General features: G+C 46.3%; 1 protein-coding gene across 1 annotated transcript in view; it reads left to right on the top strand.

Annotated features, from left to right (window-relative positions):
- LOC138287264 (zinc finger and SCAN domain-containing protein 2-like) overlaps positions 1–24,733 on the top strand; it is a 29,698-nt gene extending 4,965 nt beyond the window's left edge. The window contains exons 2-3 of the mRNA XM_069227624.1: positions 1,863–3,136; positions 22,597–24,733. Coding sequence (XP_069083725.1) covers positions 1,879–3,136; positions 22,597–23,930 — 2,592 coding nt within the window. The 5' untranslated portion in view covers positions 1,863–1,878 and the 3' untranslated portion in view covers positions 23,931–24,733. The remainder of the gene's footprint in view (positions 1–1,862; positions 3,137–22,596) is intronic.
- The last annotated feature ends 363 nt before the right edge of the window (positions 24,734–25,096 follow it).

Below are 25,096 nucleotides of genomic sequence, written 5' to 3'. Positions count from 1 at the left end.
CCCAAAGCAGAATACATGGTAGGTCCTAAACACTACTTTGTGGACATCATAGTCATAATTTCTTTGCTTCTTTCTGAAACATGCATTTAATACTTTCACTCCGCCCAGAGCCACTTTCAACACTACCAGTGATGGACAAACTACCCTACAGGGTCTTCCTAAAAAGTTCAAAGGGTATTGCCCCCAGTTGTATTATGCAATGCAAATCTGTACGATTCACCCTGTTCCAAATCTCTTTTAAGAATAGTTTCTATATCTTTGGAGGTCAACTGATCACCATTATCAGCCAAAATAACTTTCTGATTACTCTCTTTATGACAACCTCCTTTGGAAACGTGATAACAGAACATGTGGGGACCTTATTCGCAATATCCATTTCAAACCCCTAGAATGCTTATCCGTAAAAAAAAAAAGAGATAAATGGGAATCATACGAAGTAGCAAAGGGCAGAGAATGTCCAGAGCAATTTGATGCCAGGGGTGAGTGGAGTACTCTCTGCACACTGATGGGGTAATCTGCACCTTTTTAGTCTTATCACTCTTATTGCACTCTAAACACTCCCTCCGGCTGTGCCCAATATGAAGATCCATACCTGACCACCAATAACTGCCACTCAACCTTACGTTTGTCTTGCACATCCCGAGATACCTTGCATGCGCTTAATCAATAAGCTGTCAGTGCAGAACAGTGTGCTCCCAGGCAACACTGTTCTGCACTGACAACTTATCCTTGATTTTGCTGATAACAGTCTTTCAGTGCCACGCCCATGGCTTCTTTTCGATCATGCCCCTGTTTCAGTTCCACTCCTAGGCCCTTGCACTGGCATCCGTAACAACACAAGGAGGCAATCCTGTGACAAAACTATGCGAATTGTGAGCATTCACAAGACACTTCTTAACACCTTCAAATTCCCTCTCACTTTCCTTACTCCACACTTAGCCTACACCCTACCCCAGATGGGCTCATATGGCACAAGTAAATAAGTGCAAACTCAGGCCAAAATCTGGCTTACAAAAAAGTGTCTGTGCCTCTTCTTCCTTCAGAAGTCTAGGTATTTCTTCTATGGCTTTAATTAAATCATCTTTGGGCAAGACCCCATCAGCAGATATTGCATGACCTAGGCAGTCCAATTCCTGAGAGGCAAACTTGTATTTTTTCCTTTAATTAAAATCTATTATCCCTCAAGACTCAACTACAAAAGTCTGTTAAATGATAGGCTTATGGTTGATCAGATCATACTGACAAATATAAAAGCTTTACTTATCAACTCTGGATAGGGCAGTCCTTTCAGGCAGGGCAGAGCACACATGAATGGATTATAACTAATCCAGAGGGGCAGCACTGACCAGGATTTAGATGTGCAACAGAGCAACTCCTGATACTGGTACCGCCAGAAGTAGTCTGCGCAGAACTTCACAACCTGCACATGATGAGTCTTATTTGTACAGACACCTTCAGTTGAAAGAAGATTCTTTGGGATGCTTGTAATGTTCCTCGAGAGCAGCATGACCTCGGGTAGCGTGGATCCTATCCAGCTCTTGACATCAGCTAGTTATTTTGTTTTAGCAACCAGTGTTTTAAGCTGGTAGTTGGACTATTGCAGATAGAACTCCTAGAGGTGGGGGTGGGAGGCTGGTGGAGGCTAAACAAGGTTCCAAAGAGTTCTAAATTCCGACAGCATAGATCATTAATTCAGATTTTACCAATTTGAAAAGGGTTGCATATAGCATTAAAATAATGAATCATTATTTTTACTTGAAGCCTAAACTGAGAACACAGGGGCTTGGCGAGAACGGTAATGAGAATGTTGGCTTAATTCTCCTGTGATAATGTTTTTTCTTTTCTCTTTCCTTTCTTCACAGACACTTGAATTACAGAATGGGGAGAAGAGAGGCTCCAGGGAAAAAAAGAAAAGTACAGTGTTCACCTGAATGTGTAAGAGCCGCACTCCCGGTTTTGCCTGTCCTTAATGTGTCAGCTTCAAGAGCACAAAAAAATGCTGAGCGGGACCATGAGCTGGAGCCGCTATCGGGGAGCCTGCCCAACGTGATCCTTTTATCTATGCTAGAGGAGTTGGAAGCCAAACTGGATAAATTGCAGAATACCCTAGAGGATGTACCGTCTAGGGTCGCTGGGCTTATGGAGCAAATCTGGATAGAAAAGGGTCAATATCACCTGCAAAATGGTGGTGTTTCCTTGGGGATGGTCAGTCCGGTGACAGTTGGGGATTGTTCTTTCAGAAAACCCCCTCCAATCAATCTTTCAGTCAGGGCAAGGGAGCTGAACCAGTGCCTTCAGCCTACATCTCCACAAGGTTGTGAACCACTTCAGAGCCAGTGTCTTCAACCTACATCTCCACACTGGCTTGAACCACAGCAGAGCCAGTGCCTCCAACCTATGTCTCTGGATGGCCATGGACTACAGCAGGACAGTGCTATCTCCACGTGCCCTCCTCTGGATGTTCCGGTCATCCCAGGTGATCCAAACCTTTGTCACGCACCAACGTTTGATGAGGAAGAGGAACCACAGCAGGACCAGTGCACACAGCCACAACCAGAGGAACTTGTGAAGAAAGAACAATTGTATGGAGATAGTTGGGGCCCACAACAGAACATCTGCCTGCATCCACCATTTCACGAAGGACATGAGCCACAGCAAAACCACTGCAGACAACCAGTGCTCCCAGATGAGAAGGAATTAGATGAACGCATAAAGCAAGAGTTGCTGTGCTTTGATGGCGAGGGTCCACAGCAAACCCACTGCAGACAACCAGCATTTCAAGAGGAAAAGAGTCCACAGCACAGCGCAAGCCTGCAGCAGGTGCTCTCTGATGCACTTGAACAACGTCAGAAGTGCAAGATGGAACCACTGCTCCCTGAGGCACAGAATGCAGATCAGCATTACAAGCTGGAACCACTGTATCCTGAGAACTGCTATCAGAGCTACAAGCAAGTACCACTGCATCCTGAGGATTGTAATACGAACTCAAACCTACAACCGACATGTACTGATGTACAGGGCCCTTTGGTATCCTGCTCATTCCTGGCACAGAATACTGCTAATACAGATGGAGCTATCGCCACAGAACCATTGGAGAGAGGAAAATCAGATTTATTGCTGTTCAAAGCCATCCCAGGTATTTGTTTTTTTATAAATAAACATTCAGAATTGTCTAGTTCTGAAATAATGTAACATACAGCATCTCCAAATTGGATGTTTCCAGATTCTTAGTAATACTTGCAAGGGGCCAAATCATAGTTGTGTGGAGTGATATCATTGGGGGCTGGAGACTTGTTCAGAAATAGGCTGAGAATTGGGACTCTGCATATGAAAATGGCCTGAATTCTGGTCCATGCATGATAGTCCATTTTCCAGGCTCAAGAACTTTGAGGAATTAGTGTCAGAATCTGTGATTTCAATCCAAGTCTGCACTACTCATCGTCCCCTAAGTGTCAGATGCAAGTGAGGTGTTATTTATTCACTGAGAGTAGTAGAAACATTGCCCTTTTTATTGCTAGTGCAAACTGAAGCACTTTAAAGATTGGGCAGGGTCTGTGTGATGTTTGAATGTAGAGAATATAAGAGGATTTGTGGGTCTGTCAGGGTCTGCGCTTATGAGGTGAGGACGGCAGTGAGAAGAAAACAAGTGATCTGTAAATCAGGCGTAATCTGTAGTGATGGAAGGGATAGGGCAAGGTCCACTGCACCCCAGAGCTTTCAATACAACATGGTCTGTTTTTTTGTAGTGCATAGGTTCATGTGGATAGAACTGGGGGGCCTGCAACTCAGACCACAAGGGTTGGTTGGTTGTGAAACATACGGAACGACTTGATACCAGCTCCATCCAAAAACTCCTTTGTCTTCCCCAAGACTCAACTGCCAGCTATTGTCTGATACCAGCTCACACAGAAAACCCCCTCTGGCAAAAATGTCAGTAAGAAAAGTGATGACACTTCGAGTGCTTGGTTCACTTACAAAGCTTACTTCTTACCACTTTGACTTGTAGTCCACAAGCACAATGGCATAGTTCTGATGCACTGGAAGGAAACAGACCACAAAAAATCAATGTACTCTTTGTCCCACACTCTGTTACAGGCAAAACAACCCACGTCTGTCACAGAACTCTATAGATCAGTTTTTATTGTTTTGCAAAAACACATCCACCCTCTAACAACCCTTTCCACATCCCTGTCCATGGCAGTCTGCCAGTATTGCATCATGAGTCTGTTCTTGTTAGATGTCATGCCTAAAATTCTTCATAGCTCAACTTTAACCCTGATCAAGTAGGGCGGAGCAAGTGTATCCTGTGAAATGAAACCTCTGGGTGGACATTGAAATTCTGGGCTCCGGAACTCTGAGGAATTAGTGGCAGAATCTGGGATTTCAATCCAAGCGTCGTCCTACTCATCGTCCTCAAAGTGTTCGATGCAAGTGAGGTGTTAATCATTGAGAGTGACAGAAACAGTGTGCATTTTTCATGCTAATGCATACTAAACATTTTAAACATTGAGCAGGGTCTGCGTGATGTTTCGGTGTACAGAATACAAGGGGATTTGTGTGTCAGTCAAGGTCTGCTGCTTAGGAGGGGAGGAAGACAGGTTGTAGAGGAGAAGGTAATATGTAAATCAGGTGTGGTGGGTAGTGGTGAAACCGATAGGGCAAGGTCCATGGCACCTAAAATGTTTTTTAAAACAGTGTCTGATTTTCTGTAGGTTGTAGGAACATGTGCATAGATAGAACTGGGGCACCTGCAGGTCAGAGATGGTCCCTTGTATCATAACATACTGTATCATATAGAACAACTTACTAGTTCAAGGGGTTTTCAAGATTAGGTAGTGTCTGTGGTGCTGTGGTCTGTACGGTTATGTATACGATGGTCTGAATGTCAAGCTGGGTTAGTTGTATTGCAGTAAACAGGATTAGGTGATATATTTGCCTACTTTTATTTTATCCAATATAGGCCTCTATATGCTTCTGTCTGTATTTCCTCCTGCTAAGTCACCAATATCAGTGGTACAAGTAACTGCTGGGTGAGTCAGTGAAGTTAATGGTGATTACTCTGAGATATGTGGAATTACTGGGGACATTTGGCATCTGATTCCCCTTGTAATTCCTGAGCAGTATGATTGTTTAACAAATAATTGGCTAGGTGATCATGTCATTGTGAACAATAGCTTTACAATATCATATGCATCTCTTGATGGTTGATCCATCTTTAGAATGCTAATGTATCTTAGCCCCTCTTTAGACTGTCCAATGAAAATTACGTGGTCCAAATCATGCAAGTTTCTACCTTTCTGTGCACTAAATGCTGCAGCATGGTGTGTTATGGTAAGCCCAAAGGAAAACTCTACTTTGACATTGATGTGAAGTTATTTTAGTAGCTTTTATGGGCATGTTATTTTAGCAATAGGCCTGCAGCTTGTGGCTTTTAGCCTAGTAACAATTAATTTTATATTCTGAGCAGAAGCTCTCTTCTGTGATGATGTTTTATTTTCCTTTATCTCATTCTCTTTTAGCACAGAAATTGTTTTCATTTCTTTAACTCTACCACGCTCGTTCTATGCTTTGCTCAAGGCTGTCTCCAATATGTTGTCAGTACAAAGTGGAACACCGAAATCTCTGCCACTTCACGAGAAACATACTTGTTCTTACGTTAGGGCAGGTTTCCACAAAATACCAGTTGTTTTATTATAAAAACATCTCTCTTCCCCCTATACGTTAGAGGGAGAGTTCCAGCCAGAAAATTGCCACTGCATGCTGTCACTTCACTGCAGCTGTCTGCCGAGACTTGGCGTCTTTTCATCATCAACACAAGCTTTATTCGTTCAACTGACCAGCAAAGCGTCTTTTCATTTACATGAGAGAGGACTCTCAGTAGACCAACAGCCCTCTTCACTCCTAACATGTTCAGGTATTTGGGTTGGTGTCTTCCTAGGGAACCTGAAGGGCAGATTAGGGCTAAAACTGCTGTGCTCTAGCAGTACCCTAGTGGTGTATGTAGGAATCCTGACACTTAGCACCCTGACACTATGGTGGGACTTTTCTTGTGTTTCACTTTCCTTGTCACCCTATTGCTATTATTCTGTTTTATCACCCTAATTATTACAGTACATGGTATTTTTTCTAGAAGGCAGTAGATTCAAGTAAAATATGTTGAACTGATTTCTGCTTCTATTTGTCTTTGTATGTGTGAGACAGATGTAACTGGGAGAATATGATGAGATTGGTTGCACCACGATTTTCCTGAGAAATCAAAATGTCATGCATACGGCTGCCACAAATCACTGCCACCTTTAGCTGCTGGTGAGGTACTGCTAGCTGGCCTGAAGGGTTAGGCCGTCAGTTATCACACGGATTGGAATTGGACTCCATTCCCCACAGCCTGGTGGTACTGCCGCCTGAATCCGGCAGTCTCATTTAGTATAATGAGAGTCAAACACTACAACACCTGCCACCAAAAATACTCTGATACACTCACTCACCACTATGTTCATCCTTTCTACTTGTCCCATAATCTGTGGGTGATAAAGACTAGCACATTTATGCTTAATACTAGTTCCACCCAAATCTCAATCTCCCTCAAGACAAATTGTACAACATTATCCAATACCAACTCAAACAGAAAACCCTCTCTGGAAAATACAAACCTCACCTCTATCCACTTTGACATGTATTCCACAAGCGTAATAGCAAATTTCTGATGCACAGGGACCCCCTTCTTTTATAGGCAGAACTCTAGATATAGTTTTTTTAATCATTTTGCAAACAACAGGTAGTCTCTCTCTAATAAACCTTGCCACATTGCTTTTCAGTATTGCATCATCAATCTTTTCTTGTTAGATATCATACCTGAATGTCCTTCATGGCTCAACTCTCAAGTCCCGACTTAGCTATAGGTCTACAATTCACACAACACATTTCTGTTTTCTCTTGGCCATCCTTTCCTAATGAAATCAATCATTTTAAATAAAATAAGGTCTTCATCCAATGTCTTTCTCTACTCTTGTTTACACACACACTCTTTACATGAAGAACAAATATTTGCTACAATATGCTTCGATTCATAAGCTTTATTCGTCAAATACAAAAATAGCCATAAAAGTACAGAAATATTAAATCATTGTACACAGTCCCAATCAAAGTCATAATATTGATTATCATAAATAATTAAAACAAAACACAGCCCATACAATTACTCATATCCAGATAGTACAGAAACTAAAAAGAGAAGCTTTTCCTTGTATAGATGGCATTTAAGATGTATAACACCACCATGTAACTCAAGTGGGGATTATTAAAGTCTGACAAAAATTCCAGTGTGGCCAAATGAGTTCTTATATTCTGTGCAATTAAGAGGTTTAAGATAAAAGATCCTGTGGTGTACATAAAATTTGCAGAATACCATAAAGTGCAAAGTGCTCTGTTTAATAGCCCCGTCACAAGGGCAGCGGTCCGTATCACTAGGGAAAGTCCTCATTATAGGAAATGCTACTTAATGAGGCACCATTCCCAGTCTAAGGCCCTCATTACGACCCTGGCGGTTCGAAGACCGCCAGGGCTGCGGTGGCGGTCTCACCGCCACATTACGGGTGTGGCGGATTGACCTCCGTCAAACTGTCACATTGCCGCTGGTTCTGCCAGGGCGGTCGGATTGCCGGGCCCGGAGGTCGGCACCTCTGGTCCGGCGGTCCACTGAAGACCGCCAGCGGTATTATGAGTCGCCTATCCACCAGGGATTCAGCAGCAGTAGCACCACAGCGAAAACCCTGGTGGAAAGGCTGCAGGCGACAACTCCCCCACCCCCACTTCCCTCACATGACCTCCCAACCCCCTTCCATCACATGGCCCCCCCCACCACCATTACAATGACAGCACCCCCTACCCCAATCCCCGCTCCCCGTGCTTGCTCCCTCACCCCACACGCAACCCGCAGATATGCAGCCACAAACACCTACATTCATGCTTTCACCAACAACTACATTCATGCATTCACCAACACTTACATTTGTGCATTCATTAACACTTACATTCGCGCATTCACCAACATTTACATTCACTCATTCACCAACATTTACATTCATGCATTCACTAAGACTTACATTCACACATTCACCAACACTTACATTCACCAACACGCATACATACACTCAGTGACTCGCACCAACAGACACACATTCACACAAACATATGAACACACACTCACTTCAACAATCACGCAGGCATTCACATCACCTTTCAAACACGCACGCACTTCCACATTCACACTTCAACATACACACACGTATACACACTTAAATTCACACACGCATACACACACGCACACACAACACCTCGCACCCTACTCCCCTTTCGGACGATCCACTTACTTGTCCGGCATGGATGTCGTCCGGCAGGGAACGGGACCCGACGCTTTCACTGCGCCAGCGCCCCGCCATCAGGACACTGCCACACCGTATTACATGTCATAATACGGCGGGTGGAGTTTCTTTGGCATTGCAGTGACGGTGTTGGAACCGCTTCTTCCCCGCCGACCGCCAGCATAACCAAGATCATTCGTAATACAGTGGTCTGAAGACCGCCAGCTGGCGGTGTTTTGGTGGACACGGCTTCAGCAGTCTTATAAAAAGACCGCCAAAGTTGTAATGAGGGCCTAAATCTTGTCAGGACGAAACAATGCTGCATTTTAGTAACGCTTGAGAAATATAATTAGCTACTTTCCTCAGAAGAAAAGGACATATATACACCAACTGTAGATTTTGTCATTTTGGTGGCTTTCCTGCCATCCAACCTATATTGCAGGAATGTAACCTTAATAATTTTCTTTGAGAGTGTCAACACTCATTCTGAGTCTGGTTTTATTGTTATATTAAACAATTTTTAAAGGGAGGAATCAATATAAGCAAGCCAGGGGATACATAAGGCATTGTCCAATTTTAAACAATCTAAAATAAGTTTCGTCCTTGGATCAAATATTGTACCATAAAAGCAATTGGCTCATCTGCTACACATCCCTCCAAATATTGGAGACCCATCCCATGGTGTACAATCCAGTTAGATGCTGAGGTAGGTAAGGATAGCAACCGTTTAAAAAAAGCTATTTTCCTCTGTTTGCAGAGGAGTACTCTTAGCATGACCCCACACTCCTGCACCATAAGCTACCATAGATAAAACTCTGGCCCTATAGATATCCATCATAGCTGTTATAAGACGACTCCCCAATTTGCTGGCAAATCTAAAAATGCCATGCAAATTCTTACACATTTTGTTTCTACCCATGTGGATATGCTGTTCCCAAGACCTTTTGCTTTAAAATAGGACACCCAGACAACTGAAGGAACTAATGGTGGTTATTTGCGTGTTCTGGATGGAGAAGCTCTTACATTTGTGGGCTTTTTGTCCACAGGCCATTGTGAAGGTTTTGGATTTGTTAAGCATCATACCCTTAAGTGTCATTAATTGTTTGAAACCGTTCATTAATTTCTGTAGTCCCACTGGAGTCCCTGAAATCAGGACAGCATCATCGGCATATAGTAACACAGATTTGGGACGCCATGATACCTGAGGTGGGTCTGCCTGTATGGTCTGTAGAAATGTATCCACCCCATTAATAAATAGTGAGAATAAGAACGGACACAGCCTTGACGAATACCTCTCCCAACTCTAAAGGGACAGGTGCATTCTCCCCTTGGCCCAAAACGAACTTTACATGTTAGATTTTTATATATACAGGCCAAACAGTAAATGATATCTCTCGGGACCCAGTTCCAGTAGTGTAGGCCACAGTAGGTATGCTCTACTAGGTCCAAGGCACTACTAAGATCTGCGAAACATAGGTATAATGCCCATGGTTTGGCCTTCGTATATTTCCCTATCAACAGATCTAGATCTACACATTGTTCAATAGTACCTAATCCTTTTCTAAAACCAAATTGAACAGGAGAGAGAATACTGTTGTCCAATGCCCACTCATCAAGTTCTGCCAATAAGTCCCTATTTAGGACTTTCATAGATGAGTCCATCAGTGACATTGATCGATAGTTGTTTGGGTCTGAGCTATCTCTTTTTTTATGTATGACTACAATAATGGAGGAAGTCCAGGATAACGGGATATCTCCAGTTGTTACTGCGTTAAAAACCGTAGTGAGGATAAGGGCCCAGAGATTTATATTGGCTTTAAAAACATCCACCGGTACCCTATCAGGACTGGGAGCCCTACCCCTAGCACTGCCTAAGATAGCCAGGAGGACCTCCTCCAAGTTAATATTTAAATAAATGGGATACCCACACCACGGCTCTTGTTGTCCAGATATGTCTACCTCCCCTCTCTTTTGCTTACAAATCTCAGAGAAGTGGGCTAGCCAAGCTTCACAGACACGCTGGAGCCTAATTCGCGATCCACCTCATTAGACAAAAAGGGCTTGTTAACTGTTTCCCAGAACAAATTGTTATTATTTGTTTCTGTGGCCAGGGATTATTTTGACCAGGCATATTCCCTCAGCAGCGTCTTCCTTCGCTCTAGGGCTTACCAATATGTGCCACGTAATGACCTAATTGCCACAGGATCTCTAGGGGAGATATGAAGGGCTGACTTAAGTTCCCCCTGGGCTTTATTACATGCATGGTCAAACCATTCTCTTCCTCTCGAGCTGCCTAGCTTTTTGGTTTGCGTGTCAGAAGAACCTTGGTATAAGTAATAACATGATTAAAACTACTAAGCAACCTTGTAGGTTCAATTTGGTCTTGCAGACAATAATTAAATTCGGACAGACATTCTCCCCCCCACAATATTCTGTGATAGGCCATCTGGGTCAATGTCTTTCCATTTCAATCTCACTCCGTTAGGCCTATAAGGATCAACCTGGTTCATAATGGTATGAGACTTACGCTTAGAGCCCCAAAGTAGGGTTGGGAGGATAATCAGGTGATGGTCACTCAGTGATGATTGAGCAATATGGGGGGTGTCAAATGCATTATTAGCAGATGAGGACACTAAGATGTGATTAATAGCGGATGAGGAATGATTACCTCTAAGGGATGGAATCACTTCCCCATTATCTCCATGTTTACTTCCCAATAGCATCAGGTCTAATATGGATAGGATTAAATTAGGAGCCTCTCCATATTCATTGTGACAAAAATAGTCATGGCCTACCCCACCATGGCAATTGAACCCACATGTCTGAGATTTTGGCAAAAAAACAGGGTTGAATGTTAAAATTTCCGGCCCATAGTATAATGAAGGTTGAATGAATCGGGCGTAAAAATGTATATAGACCGTGATCCATAGCGTGGGCTACTCTACAACAGGTAGAATCAAAAACATTGTTATAAAAGTTGATTCATACCACATCAGCTGTATTCCTAAATGTTAACCACAGCAATTGAAAATTAGGGGTCTCCCAAGAAGTTTTTTTTTTTTTTTAACTACTACAGGGAGTTTATTTGAAATAGCTACCTAGAGCCCACCCTTTGCCCTTACTGATTAGGAGGCAGTGAGACACAGGAAATGTGAGGTAAATCCTTGTACATGAATCAGGGACACACACCAGATTTCTTGGACATAAATAATATCAAGGTCATTGACAATATTACACCACTCCTCTACCTCAATCTTATTGCGTAAACCTCACACATTCCATGTGGCGAATTTATGGCACTTGCTGTTGCTACGCTCACTGCCCCCAAGTGCCGCCTCAGGCAGGTTAATGGTACGTGGGTTCTCCCCCCCCCCCAATATTCCCCAATCAAAACTCGGATGGATGCACTGTGGCTGTGCTGGTGGTGGTGGTGGTGGGAGGCTCCTGCACATCCCCTGCACCCTCGGACGGATGCACTGTGGTGGTGCTGGTGGTGGTGAGAGGCTCCAAGACATCCCCTACACCCTCGGACGTATGCAGTGTGGTGGTGCTGATGGTGGTGGGAGGCTATTGCACATCCCCTGCACTCTCGGATGGATGCACAACCATGGTTGGTGGTGGGGGCTCTGTGACAGCTGCTGGTGCAGGCTCCTGGCACATCTTGCCTACTAAGGCAGGCTCCTTGTCCTTTCGGGTGGCAGGTGCAGGCTCCTTCCCCTTTAGGCTGGCTGGTGCAGGCTCCTTCCCCTTCAGTAAATGTGGCCTGAATTCCTTTCCACCACGAGTAGGTGCAGATTGAACTGGGCCTGTGGACTCTGTGGCTGAGGTGCTTGGCTGGGTTCTTCCTACCCCGGCCCTACGTGCAGGACGGGGGGGACAGTGGGGGTTAGGGGAGAGGTCAATGGTGAATATAAAAAGTTTCTTAGGGGCATTGGGGCGGGAAGAGGGAGAAGGAATGGGAGTGGAGGATGAAGGATTGGTTGTTGGTGGTGTTTGCTGGATTTGGGTGCAGGTGCATGGGCTGTATGCTGTTGTGAGGTGGATGGCTCTTGGGTGTCGGAGTGCTTGCGTTTGTGTACTTTAGGAGGGGGGACAGACACAGTGGGAGCGGACACAGGGGATGTGTGCATGGATGTTGTGGAGGTGTCTGCCAGTGTGGTGTGTGTTCTGCTGGGTGTGGTGATGATGCTGGTAGTGGATGATGATGTAGTGCATGCAGGTGTGTGTGGACGTGGCTGGGAGGGAGGTGGTGTTGGGGAGGAGTGGGAGACAGTGGAAATAGTGGATGTTGGTGTGTCTGCATCTGGATGGTGTTTGTGTGAGTGCCTGTGAGATGAAGTGTGGTGCTTGTGTTTGCCTGTGACACTCTTGGGTGTTGTCTTGTGTGCATGCTCATCTGTATGTCTGCCTGGGATGGGTTGGGGTTGATGAGAATGGGACTGAGAGGTGGAAGTTGGAGGAGGGGCGGTAGAAACGGGGACAATGGCTGCCATCAGAGAGGAGGCCAGAGCCTGAATCGATCTCTGTTGGGCAGCCAATCCAGTGTGAATGTCCTCCAGGAATGCATTAGATTGTTGCATCTGGGTTGCCAGCCCCTGGATGGCATTCACAATGGTTGACTGCCCTACAGAGATGGATCTCAGGAGGTCAATAGCTTCCTCACTCAGGGCAGCAGGGCTAACTGAGGCAGGGCCTGAGGTGCCTGGGGCAAAGGAGATGCCCACCCTCCTAGGGGAGCGGGCACAGGCAATTCAATGAGGGGCTGCTGGGAGGGCGGTGCTGGTACAGGGGGTGGCGGCTGAACCTGTAGCTGGGGTGGTCACAGAGGTGTCCGCCACTACCAGGGAGCTTCCATCGGAGGAGGTATCTGTGTCTGAACTGTCCAATCCAGTCTCCGCCGTGGTGCTCCCCTCTCCCTCCGTCCCACTGATGCCCTCAGCGTCAGTGGACTCTGCCTCCTGGGTCCTGTGGGATGCAGCTCCCTCCGTCGCCTGTGCCTCTGCTCCTCCGCCAGATGATGCTAATGCACATAAGGATAGGATAACAAAACAAAAAAGTGGGAGAGAGAGACAAAGGATACACTGGGTCAATGGCTGCACTAACACCACCGTTGGCATACACAGCTCCCACACACACAGGGAACAGGCTTACGCACTATGCATTGCACCACCACTGATATTGCTAGCTACCAACACATGAGGAGGTGCACACCCGGCCAACTGCAGCACACCTGTGACCCACGCAGCCCTGACCAGTAGTAGATGCTTACAAGCTAGGAGGCAGGATTATCCCTTCAGAACCCTAGCCACCAGAAGACCTACGCTGCTATGTCCGGCCTGGCCTAGGGGCACCCACTGACACACATCCACCACCCGGATACCACCCCACCAGGCGTAAGTTGTAATGATGGGCACTGTACTCACCCCCATGTGGCTGCTGTGATGCCCTCAAGCGCCCATCCAGCTCTGGATAGGCCACCGCCAGTATGCGGGCCATCAGGAGGGTCAGGGTTCGACTGGCACCCCTTCGTCGTTGGGAGGCCATCCCCAGCTGGGCCTCTGCGGTCTTCCGTGCCCAGCGTCTCAGGTCCTCCCACCATTTATGACAGTGTGTGCTCCGCCTGCTGTAGACCCCCAGGGTCCGCACCTCCTTGGCGATGGCACGCCAAATACCCTTCTTTTGATGGCCGCTGACCTGCAGAGGCAATACACACAGGAAAATAGTATTAGTCAGACGGTCCTGCCTGTTACACTTATGCCCACCATACCCCTTCACATCACAATTTGCACACACATGGCCCAGCACACAACCAACACGCCGCCCAGAGGACATCCACCCACCCCCCTTACACGAGGCCTTCATCCACACCACTCCATGCATTCATGCCACATGCATCGTGCCCACAGTGTACTCACCTGTTGGTCTGAAGGCCCATACAGCAGTCCGTACTGGGGTAGGACCCCATCCACCAGTCTCTCCAACTCCGCCAAAGTGTAGGCAGGGGCCTTTTCCCCAGTCACACGGGTCATGGTAGGTTCCAGACACAGGTCACAGCAGCACATGCAGTGTAAGTCCTCTCCTTTTGAAGATCAGGTAGCAAGTGAGGAATCTGATATAAAATGGCAGTCACGTACGCGGCAGTGCATACCTTCACCACCGGCGTAGATCACCATTGGCCACTGTAACCCATAGGGCCCAATGTTACCCAATGAGGAATTGCACGGCGGTTGTCCGACCACCTCCCGAAATGGCGCACAACATCAGCGGAATTACCTCACTTCCACCTGTACCTCCACACAGGATAGGTGGTCGCCATTTCAGGGGTGGGGGCGAACCCTGGATAATTGGTGCGTCACTGTTTAAATTTGGACATACTGGACAGTTCACACTGACCGATTACAAATTAACAGCATGCAATTTTGTGACCGGCTCCTCACTCTTTTGCCCCATAGATCTCAACCGCTGCGGATGAATAGGAGATGGAGACATACCCCCATGTACAGACCCCTGGAGGACTTGGCAACACCGGAGGACAGGCACATTCACAGGGCCACAATCACAGAGCTGTGTACCCAATTGGAGCCTGACCTGATATCTGCTATCCGTCACCCCACTTGGATCCTCTCTCTTGTGCAAGTTCTATCTGTGCTACATTTCCTGGCAACTGGTTCTTTCCAAGTGACAGTGGGCTTGGCAGCAGGAATGTCACAGCCAATGTTCTCAATAGTGCTGACAAGAGTGGTGTCTGCCCTGATTAAACACATGTGGAGCTACATTGTTTTCCCCCAGGTTGAAGATTTGGCCACAGTGAAGGCCAAGTTCTATGCAATGGGACATATCCCTAAAAGAAATAGGGGCGATTGATGGAACACATATTGCATTAGCCCCCCGTCAGAATGAACAGGTGTACAGAAATCGTAAGAGTTTCCACTCTATGAATGTTCAGATGGTGTGCTTGGCAGACCAGTACATCTCCCATGCCAATGTTAAGTATCCTGGGTTGGGGCATGATGCCTTTGTCCTGAGGAATAGCAGAATCCGAAATGTGATGTCCCAACTACAGAGGCACATAGTGTGGCTAATAGGTGAGCCCTGGTTCCCACCCAGTAGATGTTGGTGTATGGGTATGGGGTTGGCCATATAGGATAGTGTGTGACTAAATGTTATCCCTCAATATTTGCAGGTGACTCTGGTTACCCAAACCTATCATGGCTGCTGACCCCTGTGAGGAATGCCAGGGCAAGGGCAGAAGAATGTTATAATGAGCCACATGGGTGAACAAGAAGGATAATTGAAAGGACCTTTGGCCTCCTGAAGGCCAGTTCCGGTGCCTCCAACTAACAGGTGGATCCCTGTGCTACTCACCCAAGAAGGTCTGCCAGATAGTAGTTGTAGGAAGGTAGCCTCTTTCTAGCCTCGTTACCCCCACTTTTGGCCTGTTTGTGAGTATATGTCAGGGTGTTTTCACTGTCTCACTGGGATCCTGCTAGCCAGGGCTCAGTGCTCATAGTGAAAACCCTATGTTGTCAGTGTGTTTGTTATGTGTCACTGGGATGCTGCTCGCCAGGACCCCAGTGCTCATAAGTTTGTGGCCTATATGTGTTCCCTGTGTGGTGCCTAACTGTATCACTGAGGCTCTGCTAACCAGAGCCTCAGCGTTTATGCACTCTCTGCTTTCTAAATTTGTCACTGCAGGCTAGTGACTACATTTACCAATTCTCATTGGCACACTGGTACACCCATATAATTCCCTAGTATATGGTACCTAGATACCCAGGGTATTGGGGTTCCAGGAGATCCCTATGGGCTGCAGCATTTCTTTTGCCACCCATAGGGAGCTCAGGCAATTCTTACACAGGCCTGCCACTGCAGCCTGATTGAAATAAAGTCCACGTTATTTCACAGCCATTTTACACTGCACTTAAGTAACTTATAAGTCACTTATATGTCTAACCCTCACTTGGTGAAGGTTTGGTGCCCAGTTACTTAGTGTGTGGGCACCCTGGCACTCGTTCAGGGCAAATTCCCGACATTGTGAGTGCGGGGACACCATTACATGCGTGCACTATACATAGGTCACTACCTATGTATAGCGTCACAATGGTAACTCCGAACATGGCCATGTAACATGTCTAAGAACGTGGAATCGTCACCCCAATACCATTCTGGTATTGGGGGGACAATTTCATGATCCCCCCGGGTCTCTAGCACAGAACCCGGGTACTGCCAAACTGCCCTTCCGGGGTTTCCACTGCAGCTGCTGCCAACCCCTCAGACAGGATTCTGCCCTCCTGGGGTCTGGGCAGCCCCGGCCCAGGAAGGCAGAACAAAGGATTTCCTCAGAGAGAGGGTGTTACACCCTCTCCCTTTGGAAATAGGTGTGAAGGGCTGGGGAGGAGTAACCTCCCCCAGCCTCTGGAAATGCTTTGATGGGCACAGATGCTGCCCATCTCTGCATAAGCCAGTCTACACCGGTTCAGGGATCCCCCAGCCCTGCTCTGGCGCGAAACTGGACAAAGGAAAGGGGAGTGACCACTCCCCTGACCAGTACCTCCCAGGGGAGGTGCCCAGAGCTCCTCGAGTGTGTCCCAGACCTCTGCCATCTTGGAAACAGAGGTGTTGGGGGCACTCTGAGTGGCCAGTGCCAGCAGGTGACGTCAAAGACCCCCTCTGATAGGCTCTTACCTTTCTTGGTAGCCAATCCTCCTTTCTTGGTAGCCAAACCTCCTTTTATGGCTATTTAAGGTCTTTCCTCTGGGGTATTCTTCAGATAATGAATGCAAGAGATCACCAGAGTTCCTCTGCACTTCCCTCTTCGACTTCTGCCAAGGACTGCTCCAGGATGCCTGCAAAAACTGCAACAAAGTAGCAAGACGACTACCAGCAACATTGTAGCACCTAATCCTGCCTGCTTTCTCGACTGTTTCCTGGTGGTGCATGCTCTGGGGGTCACCTGCCTTCAGCCTGCACTGGAAGCCAAGAAGAAATCTCCCATGGGTCGATGCAATCTTCCCCCTGCTAACGCAGGCACCAAAAGACTGCATCACCGGTCCTCTTGGTCCCTTCTCATCCTCACAAGCATGGTCCCTGGAACACAGGAACTCTCACCAAGTGACTCCCACAGTCCAGTGATCCTTCAGTCCAAGTTTGGTGGAGGTAAGTCCTTGCCTCCCCACGCTAGACTGCAAACCTGTGTACTGCCTGATTTGCAGCTGCTCCGGCTTCTGTGCACTCCTCCAAGGATTCCTTCGTGCACAGCCTAGCCTGGGTCCCCAGCACTCCATCCTGCAGTGCTCAACCCACTGAGTCCGACTCCGACGTCGTGGGACCCTCCTTTGTGACTCTGGGACAGCTCCGGTTCACAAATATTCTAAGTGCCTGCTCCTGTACTTCTGCGGGTGCTGCCTGCTTCTGTGGGGGCTCTCTGGGTTGCTGAGCACCCCCTCTGTCTCCTCCTCCAAGGGGCGACATCCTGGTCCTTCCTGGTCCCCAGCAGCACCCAAAAACCTCTACCGCGACCCTTGCAGCTAGCAAGGCTTGTTTGCGGTAACCTTCAGCACGCCGTGGGACATCTTCCATCCAAAGGAGAAGTTCCTAGCTCTCTTCGTTGTTGCAGAATCCTAAGCTTCTTCCATCCGGAAGCAGCTTCCTTGCACCTTCATCTGGGGTTTCCTGGGCTCCTGCCCCCCCTGGACACTATCGCAACTCTTGGACTTGGTCCCCTTGCCTTGCAGGTCCTCAGGTCCAGGAATCCGTCTTCAGTGCTTTGCTGGTGTTTGTGGTTCTTGCAGAATCCCCCTATCACGACTATTGTGTTTGGGGTAGTAGGTGTACTTTATTCCTACTTTTCAGGGTCTTGGGGTGGGGTATCTTGGACACCCTGACTGTTTTCTTACAGTCCCAGCGACCCTCTATAAGCTCCCATAGGTCTGGGGTCTTCGTGATTCGCATTCACTTTTGGAGTAAATGGTTTGTGTTGACCCTAGACCTATGTTCACCTATTGCATCCTATTGTAATTCTACACGGTTTGCATTACTTTTCTTACTCTTACTTACCTGTTTTGGGTTTGTTTACATATAACTTGTGTATATTACTTACCTTCTTACTGAGGGTACTCACTGAGATACTTGTGGCATGTTGTCATAAAAATAAAGTACCTTTATTTTTTAGTAACTGAGTATTTTGTTTTCTTAGGATAGTGTGCTATATGATATAAGTGGTATAGTAGGAGCTTTGCATGTCTCCTAGTTCAGCCTAAGCTTTTGCTATAGCTACCTTCTACCAGGTGTAAGTACCTTTGGTACCCACTACAAGCCAGGCCAGCCTCCTACAGTTGTGGCATGCTGCATGTTGCACAACCTGGCCCTCAGACGCCATGTACCTTTTCTGCAGGAGTTGGAGACTGGAGATGCCCGTGTGGCAGCAGTAGACCCTGTGGACAGTGAGGATGAGGAGGCAGAGGATGAGGACAACAGAACATCAGTTATTCGACAATACTTCCAATGACATACAGTTAGGACAGTGTAACTTTACATTTAAATGACTTTGATTGAAATCTGTGTGTCAATGGAAGGTGATGTTTCCCACTTCTAGGCCCACTTACTATTCCCTCTGGCAATTCATTTTGCAGATGCTGGTGACTTGACATATACTCCTGGTGTGATCACAACAGCCAGCTACAGGTCATTCAGTCTATGCTCATTCTATGTACAGTTAATTTTCAATGTTTGTATCTGTTTCATATAATACATATTTGATATACATCACATATTCCAAATGGATTTTTATCGAAGGGTGTTCGTTGAAGTGCTAACATATGGGGGGAAAGTGCAATGGGCTGGGGTGATGATGGAGGAAAGTCCAGGGTATTTTTCCAGTCTGTTTGTAGCACAGGTGCATTGTCCATGGGGACATAGGAAGGGAAGCAATGACAGTTCAAGGTGGACAGGGTGACTGAGTGGGACACAAGGGTGACAATCAGGAGAGTCTCAGTTCCTGGCAGGGGTCTTGGCAAGTGTCTCTGGCTTCTGTCTGGATCGTAGGGAACGTTTGCAGGGTTATTCACCTTCTGCAGGGGGAGGGGTGCTGGTGGCCTGTGAGTCCTGTGGTGGGCCTCCTGGCCACTAGCGGCAGCGGAAGTGGAAGGCTGTTCAGATGTCTGGCTAGTGGCACGGGCCTGCTGGTGTGACACTCCCTCCCTCATAATGTTGGCTATGGTTGCCAGCACCCCTGCTATGGAGATCAGGGTGTTGTTGATGGCCTGCAAGTCCTCCCTGATCCCCTGGTACTGCCCCTCCTGCAGCCGCCTGTTCTCCTGCACATTGTCCTGGGAATGTTGGTAGGCTCCCAGGATCTCGGAGAGTGCCTCCTGGAGAGTCGGTTCCCTGGGCCTGCCCTCCCCCTGGCGCACAGCACTCCTCCCAGTTTCCCTGTTGGCCTGTGCCTTTGTCCCCTGAACCGTGTGCCCACTGACCCAAGGTCCCTGTGTGCGAGGTGTGGCCTGGGTCCCTGTAGAGGTGGACACACTGCTGATTGACGTGTCCTGGAGACAGAGGTGTGAGTACGCTGGGTGTGTGCTGTGGTGGTGTTTCCAGATGGGGGAGGCTCGGTGGTGGTGTGTGACTGGGCCTGGGTGACCTGCTGTCCAGTGGTCCCTGATGGGCCAGGTAGGTCATCCAGATCCTGAAGACCAGAGCTGCTGTCATCACTGTGGGCCTCTTCAGTTGGGGGACTAGGTAGTGCTGGCACCTCTTCTCCGCTGACATTGTTTGGGGTACCTGTGGGAATGTAAATGATGCGTTATGGTTAATGTGTCTGACATATTGTACCTCCGTGGCTTCCCCTCTATGGTTGGATTTGCCCTACCAGCTTTCAGTTTTGTATGTTAGTGTATGGTGGGATTGTTGGTTCTCTCTGCTGTGCATCCTTTAGTGATGAGTGTCCATGCAGGACTGTGAGGGGTATCCGTGCATTGGTACAGCATGCAGGGCTTGGCATTGGGATGAGTGAGATGTGATGGTGGGGTGTGTGGGATGGAGTGGAGTGTTGGGAGTGAGGGTGAGGGTATGTGAAGGCATGCAGGTAGGGGCGTGATAATTGTTGAAAGTTGACTTACCAGAGTCCAGTTCTCCTCTGACTCCAGCCAGGCCCTCAGGAAGCAGTATTGCCAAGACTTGCTCTTCCCATGCTGTGAGTTGTGGGGGACCACCCCCAGTCGTCTGGATAGAGAGCTGGTGTCTTGCTGCTATGGAACATACAGGGAGTGCAGAATTATTAGGCAAATTAGTATTTTGACCACATCATCCTCTTTATGCATGTTGTCTTACTCCAAGCTGTATAGGCTCGAAAGCCTACTACCAATTAAGCATATTAGGTGATGTGCATCTCTGTGATGAGAAGGGGTGTGGTCTAATGACATCAACACCGTATATCAGGTGTGCATAATTATTAGGCAACTTCCTTTCCTTTGGCAAAATGGGTCAAAAGAAGGACTTGACAGGCTCAGAAAAGTCAAAAATAGTGAGATATCTTGCAGAGGGATGCAGCACTCTTAAAATTGCAAAGCTTCTGAAGCGTGATCATCGAACAATCAAGCGTTTCATTCAAAATAGTCAACAGGGTCGCAAGAAGCGTGTGGAAAAACCAAGGCGAAAACTAACTGCCCATGAACTGAGAAAAGTCAAGCGTGCAGCTGCCACGATGCCACTTGCCACCAGTTTGGCCATATTTCAGAGCTGCAACATCACTGGAGTGCCCAAAAGCACAAGGTGTGCAATACTCAGAGACATGGCCAAGGTAAGAAAGGCTGAAAGACGACCACCACTGAACAAGACACACAAGCTGAAACGTCAAGACTGGGCCAAGAAATATCTCAAGACTGATTTTTCTAAGGTTTTATGGACTGATGAAATGAGAGTGAGTCTTGATGGGCCAGATGGATGGGCCCGTGGCTGGATTGGTAAAGGGCAGAGAGCTCCAGTCCGACTCAGACGCCAGCAAGGTGGAGGTGGAGTACTGGTTTGGGCTGGTATCATCAAAGATGAGCTTGTGGGGCCTTTTCGGGTTGAGGATGGAGTCAAGCTCAACTCCCAGTCCTACTGCCAGTTCCTGGAAGACACCTTCTTCAAGCAGTGGTACAGGAAGAAGTCTGCATCCTTCAAGAAAAACATGATTTTCATGCAGGACAATGCTCCATCACACGCGTCCAAGTACTCCACAGCGTGGCTGGCAAGAAAGGGTATAAAAGAAGGAAATCTAATGACATGGCCTCCTTGTTCACCTGATCTGAACCCCATTGAGAACCTGTGGTCCATCATCAAATGTGAGATTTACAAGGAGGGAAAACAGTACACCTCTCTGAACAGTGTCTGGGAGGCTGTGGTTGCTGCTGCACGCAATGTTGATGGTGAACAGATCAAAACACTGACAGAATCCATGGATGGCAGGCTTTTGAGTGTCCTTGCAAAGAAAGGTGGCTATATTGGTCACCGATTTGTTTTTGTTTTGTTTTTGAATGTCAGAAATGTATATTTGTGAATGTTGAGATGTTATATTGGTTTCACTGGTAATAATAAATAATTGAAATGGGTATATATTTTTTTTTGTTAAGTTGCCTAATAATTATGCACAGTAATAGTCACCTGCACACACAGATATCCCCCTAACATAGCTAAAACTAAAAACAAACTAAAAACTACTTCCAAAAATATTCAGCTTTGATATTAATTAGTTTTTTGGGTTCATTGAGAACATGGTTGTTGTTCAATAATAAAATTAATCCTCAAAAATACAACTTGCCTAATAATTCTGCACTCCCTGTACCTTCCCCCATAGGCCGTTCCACCTGTTCCTGATGTCCAGTTTAACTAAGCAGTTTGTTTATTATTTTACACATATAAGCAGACAAATGTACTCCAATGGAGAAAAAAACACAATAATTTAAGTTGGAGTCAGTGTGCTGATGCATTATGAATTTCAGCTATGGGATTATGCGTTGTTCTCTAAATCGAAGCTCATTCTTTGAACTAAAAATGTTCTGATATTTAGAACCCAAACCATGACAGCAGGATAGTGCACCACATGTGACCTACAATACAATAAGCAGCAAACGATTGTTTACAGGTAGTAACATTTGCCTACTTCCCTAGATATATCTGTCCACCTTTCACATAACAGCACAGTTTTTTCAAGAAATATTTTCCATGTGTAATTTTCTGTCTTCTTTTCATTCCTCAGCACAGCAGTCGCAGAAAGAAAGTATGAATAGTAAAGAGAAACTTAAAGGATCTGGAGGAAGGAAGAATTTTGCTCATAAAATTAATGAAAGAAAACGCCAAAGAATACACAGGAGTGAGAAATTTAACAATAAAATACTTCTAAGGCACAAAAGAATATACACCGGCCTAGGAGCGTATTGCTGTGCTGAATGTAAGAAGACGTTTACTGGGAAGACACATCTTTTACTGCATGAAAACACAGACATAGGGCTAAGACAGTATCCCTGCACTGAGCATGAAACGAGGTTTGCTGATGAGGCAACTCTTATACGGCTAGAGAAAACTCCTTGCAGTATGTTTGAGAAAAGCTTTACGCAGAAGGTACATCTTCAACAACATCAAAGAAAACACACTAGAGAGAGACCTTATCACTGCGATGTATGTGTGAAAAGCTTTCCTCTGAAGTCAGACTTGGTACGGCATCAAAGAATACACACAGGAGAGAAGCCTTATAGCTGTACTGTGTGCGAGAAGAGCTTCAATCAAAAGGGAAATCTAGTAGACCACCAAAGCATACACACAGGAGAGAGGCCTTATAGCTGTGCTGTGTGTGAGAAGAGCTTCAATCGAAAGAGAATTCTTATGGACCACGAAAGAATACACACAGGAGAGAAGCCACATAGCTGTTCTGTGTGTGAGAAGAGTTTTACTTTTAAGGGAGCCCTTGTGCAGCATCAAAGAATACACACAGGAGAGAAGCCTTATAGCTGTACTGTGTGTGAGAAGAGCTTTAATCAAAAGAGTAATCTTGTAGGCCACCAAAGAATACACACAGGAGAGAAGCCTTATAGCTGTACTGTGTGTGAGAAGAGCTTCAATCGAAAGAGAAATTTTGTAGACCACCAAAGAATACACGCAGGTGAGAAGCCTTATTGCTGTACTGTGTGTGAGAAGAGCTTTAATCAAAAGAGTACTCTTGTAGACCACCAAAAAATACACACAGGAGAGAAGCCATATAGCTGTACTGTGTGTGAAAAGAGCTTCAATCGAAAGAGAGCTCTTTTAGAGCACCAAAGCATACACACAGGAGAGAAGCCATATAGCTGTACTGCATGTGAAAAGAGCTTCAATCGAAAGAGAGCTCTTATAGAGCACCAAAGAATACACACAGGAGAGAAGCCATATAGCTGTACTGTGTGTGAAAAGAGCTTCAATCGAAAGAGAGCTCTTATAGAGCACCAAAGGCTACACACAGGTGAGAATCCTTATAGCTGTAATGTGTGTGCCAAGAGCTTTACTTGTAAAGCAACCCTTGCACTCCATCAACTCATACACACAGGAGAGAGGCCTTAATCACTACACTGTCGTCGGCAAGAACTTTAATGGAAAATCAATTCTTGTATAGCACCAAAGAATACACACATGAGAACGCCATGTTATGAAAAGAGCTTTAAACAAAAAGCGTCTCCTCAGCAACATCAAGTAAAACACACAAAAGTCTTCTCAAAGCACTGCCAAAAGGCATCTAAGATTCTACAGCTGAAATTAGACCTGCGACATCTAAGAATACATCAAGGCTGAGGTCCTCACTTTCCTCTGAATGTCTCAAAAGCTTTACATTTAAGGACAAACCTCAGAATTTGCAGCATCTCCAAACAGAATGTGGGCCCTTCTGCCTTTCTTCATTAAGCAACAAACTTCACGGAGAATTGCTTCACTGCAAATGAGACTTTTTAGAAGCAAATGAAATGTACGCAGGTGTGATGACATGTTACCAAGTGTGGAGCAAAATATCTTGAGGGTCATAACTTCGAGGACTCAACAAAAAGTATTGAAAACCTGGGCAAATAAAAAAAATAAGAATCAAAAACCATTTGAGGATGAAAAATCAAAACTCATTTCATCACTAAAGTAGGGACATCTACTTCCTATCACCAGGTGTGTAAAAATTCTGTACAACCCGTCCAGGCTGATAGATCAGAACAGAATACATGGCTGTGTAGATTCTAACAACTTACAAAGGTGGCATGAACCAAATTATTCTGTAATTTCAACTGCCTAAAATGTTACATGATTCCTGCAGTTTTTAGATGGTTTATTCTGTTGAGAATAGCATTACACATACAGATTGTTAGATAAAGACACTATAAGGATTATTTCATTGCATGCTGTAAAGTGTTTTGTGAGGTCAGTTGTGGTCCTGTTCTGTGTGAGGAGTGAGATTGGCAATTAGAGACTAAGGACACTGTAGCAGTGAGATGTTCCCCAAGAACCTTATTTTATACAATCAAGCTTTGCTAGTACACCAGTTTTCCTGCCGGTTTCATGTGGCAGAAAGACAGAGCATACTTCAACCCATCAGTACGTTCGGTTTGTTTTCTCTGTCACAGGAAGGGGCGGGAGAAACCTGCACTACCCTGCAGCTCCTCCCCCACCGGTCCCTCAGAGGTGCGGCATTCCAGTGTGTAGTCAGCTCCACCACTGCGTTTATTAGAGTAGTGAAAGCGTTACAAGTACAC

This window comes from Pleurodeles waltl, chromosome 4_1 (assembly GCF_031143425.1).
Source record: "Pleurodeles waltl isolate 20211129_DDA chromosome 4_1, aPleWal1.hap1.20221129, whole genome shotgun sequence".
Lineage (NCBI taxonomy): Eukaryota > Metazoa > Chordata > Amphibia > Caudata > Salamandridae > Pleurodeles > Pleurodeles waltl.
Note: the sequence above shows the minus strand (reverse complement) of the source record. Positions and strands in the feature narration are given on the sequence as shown.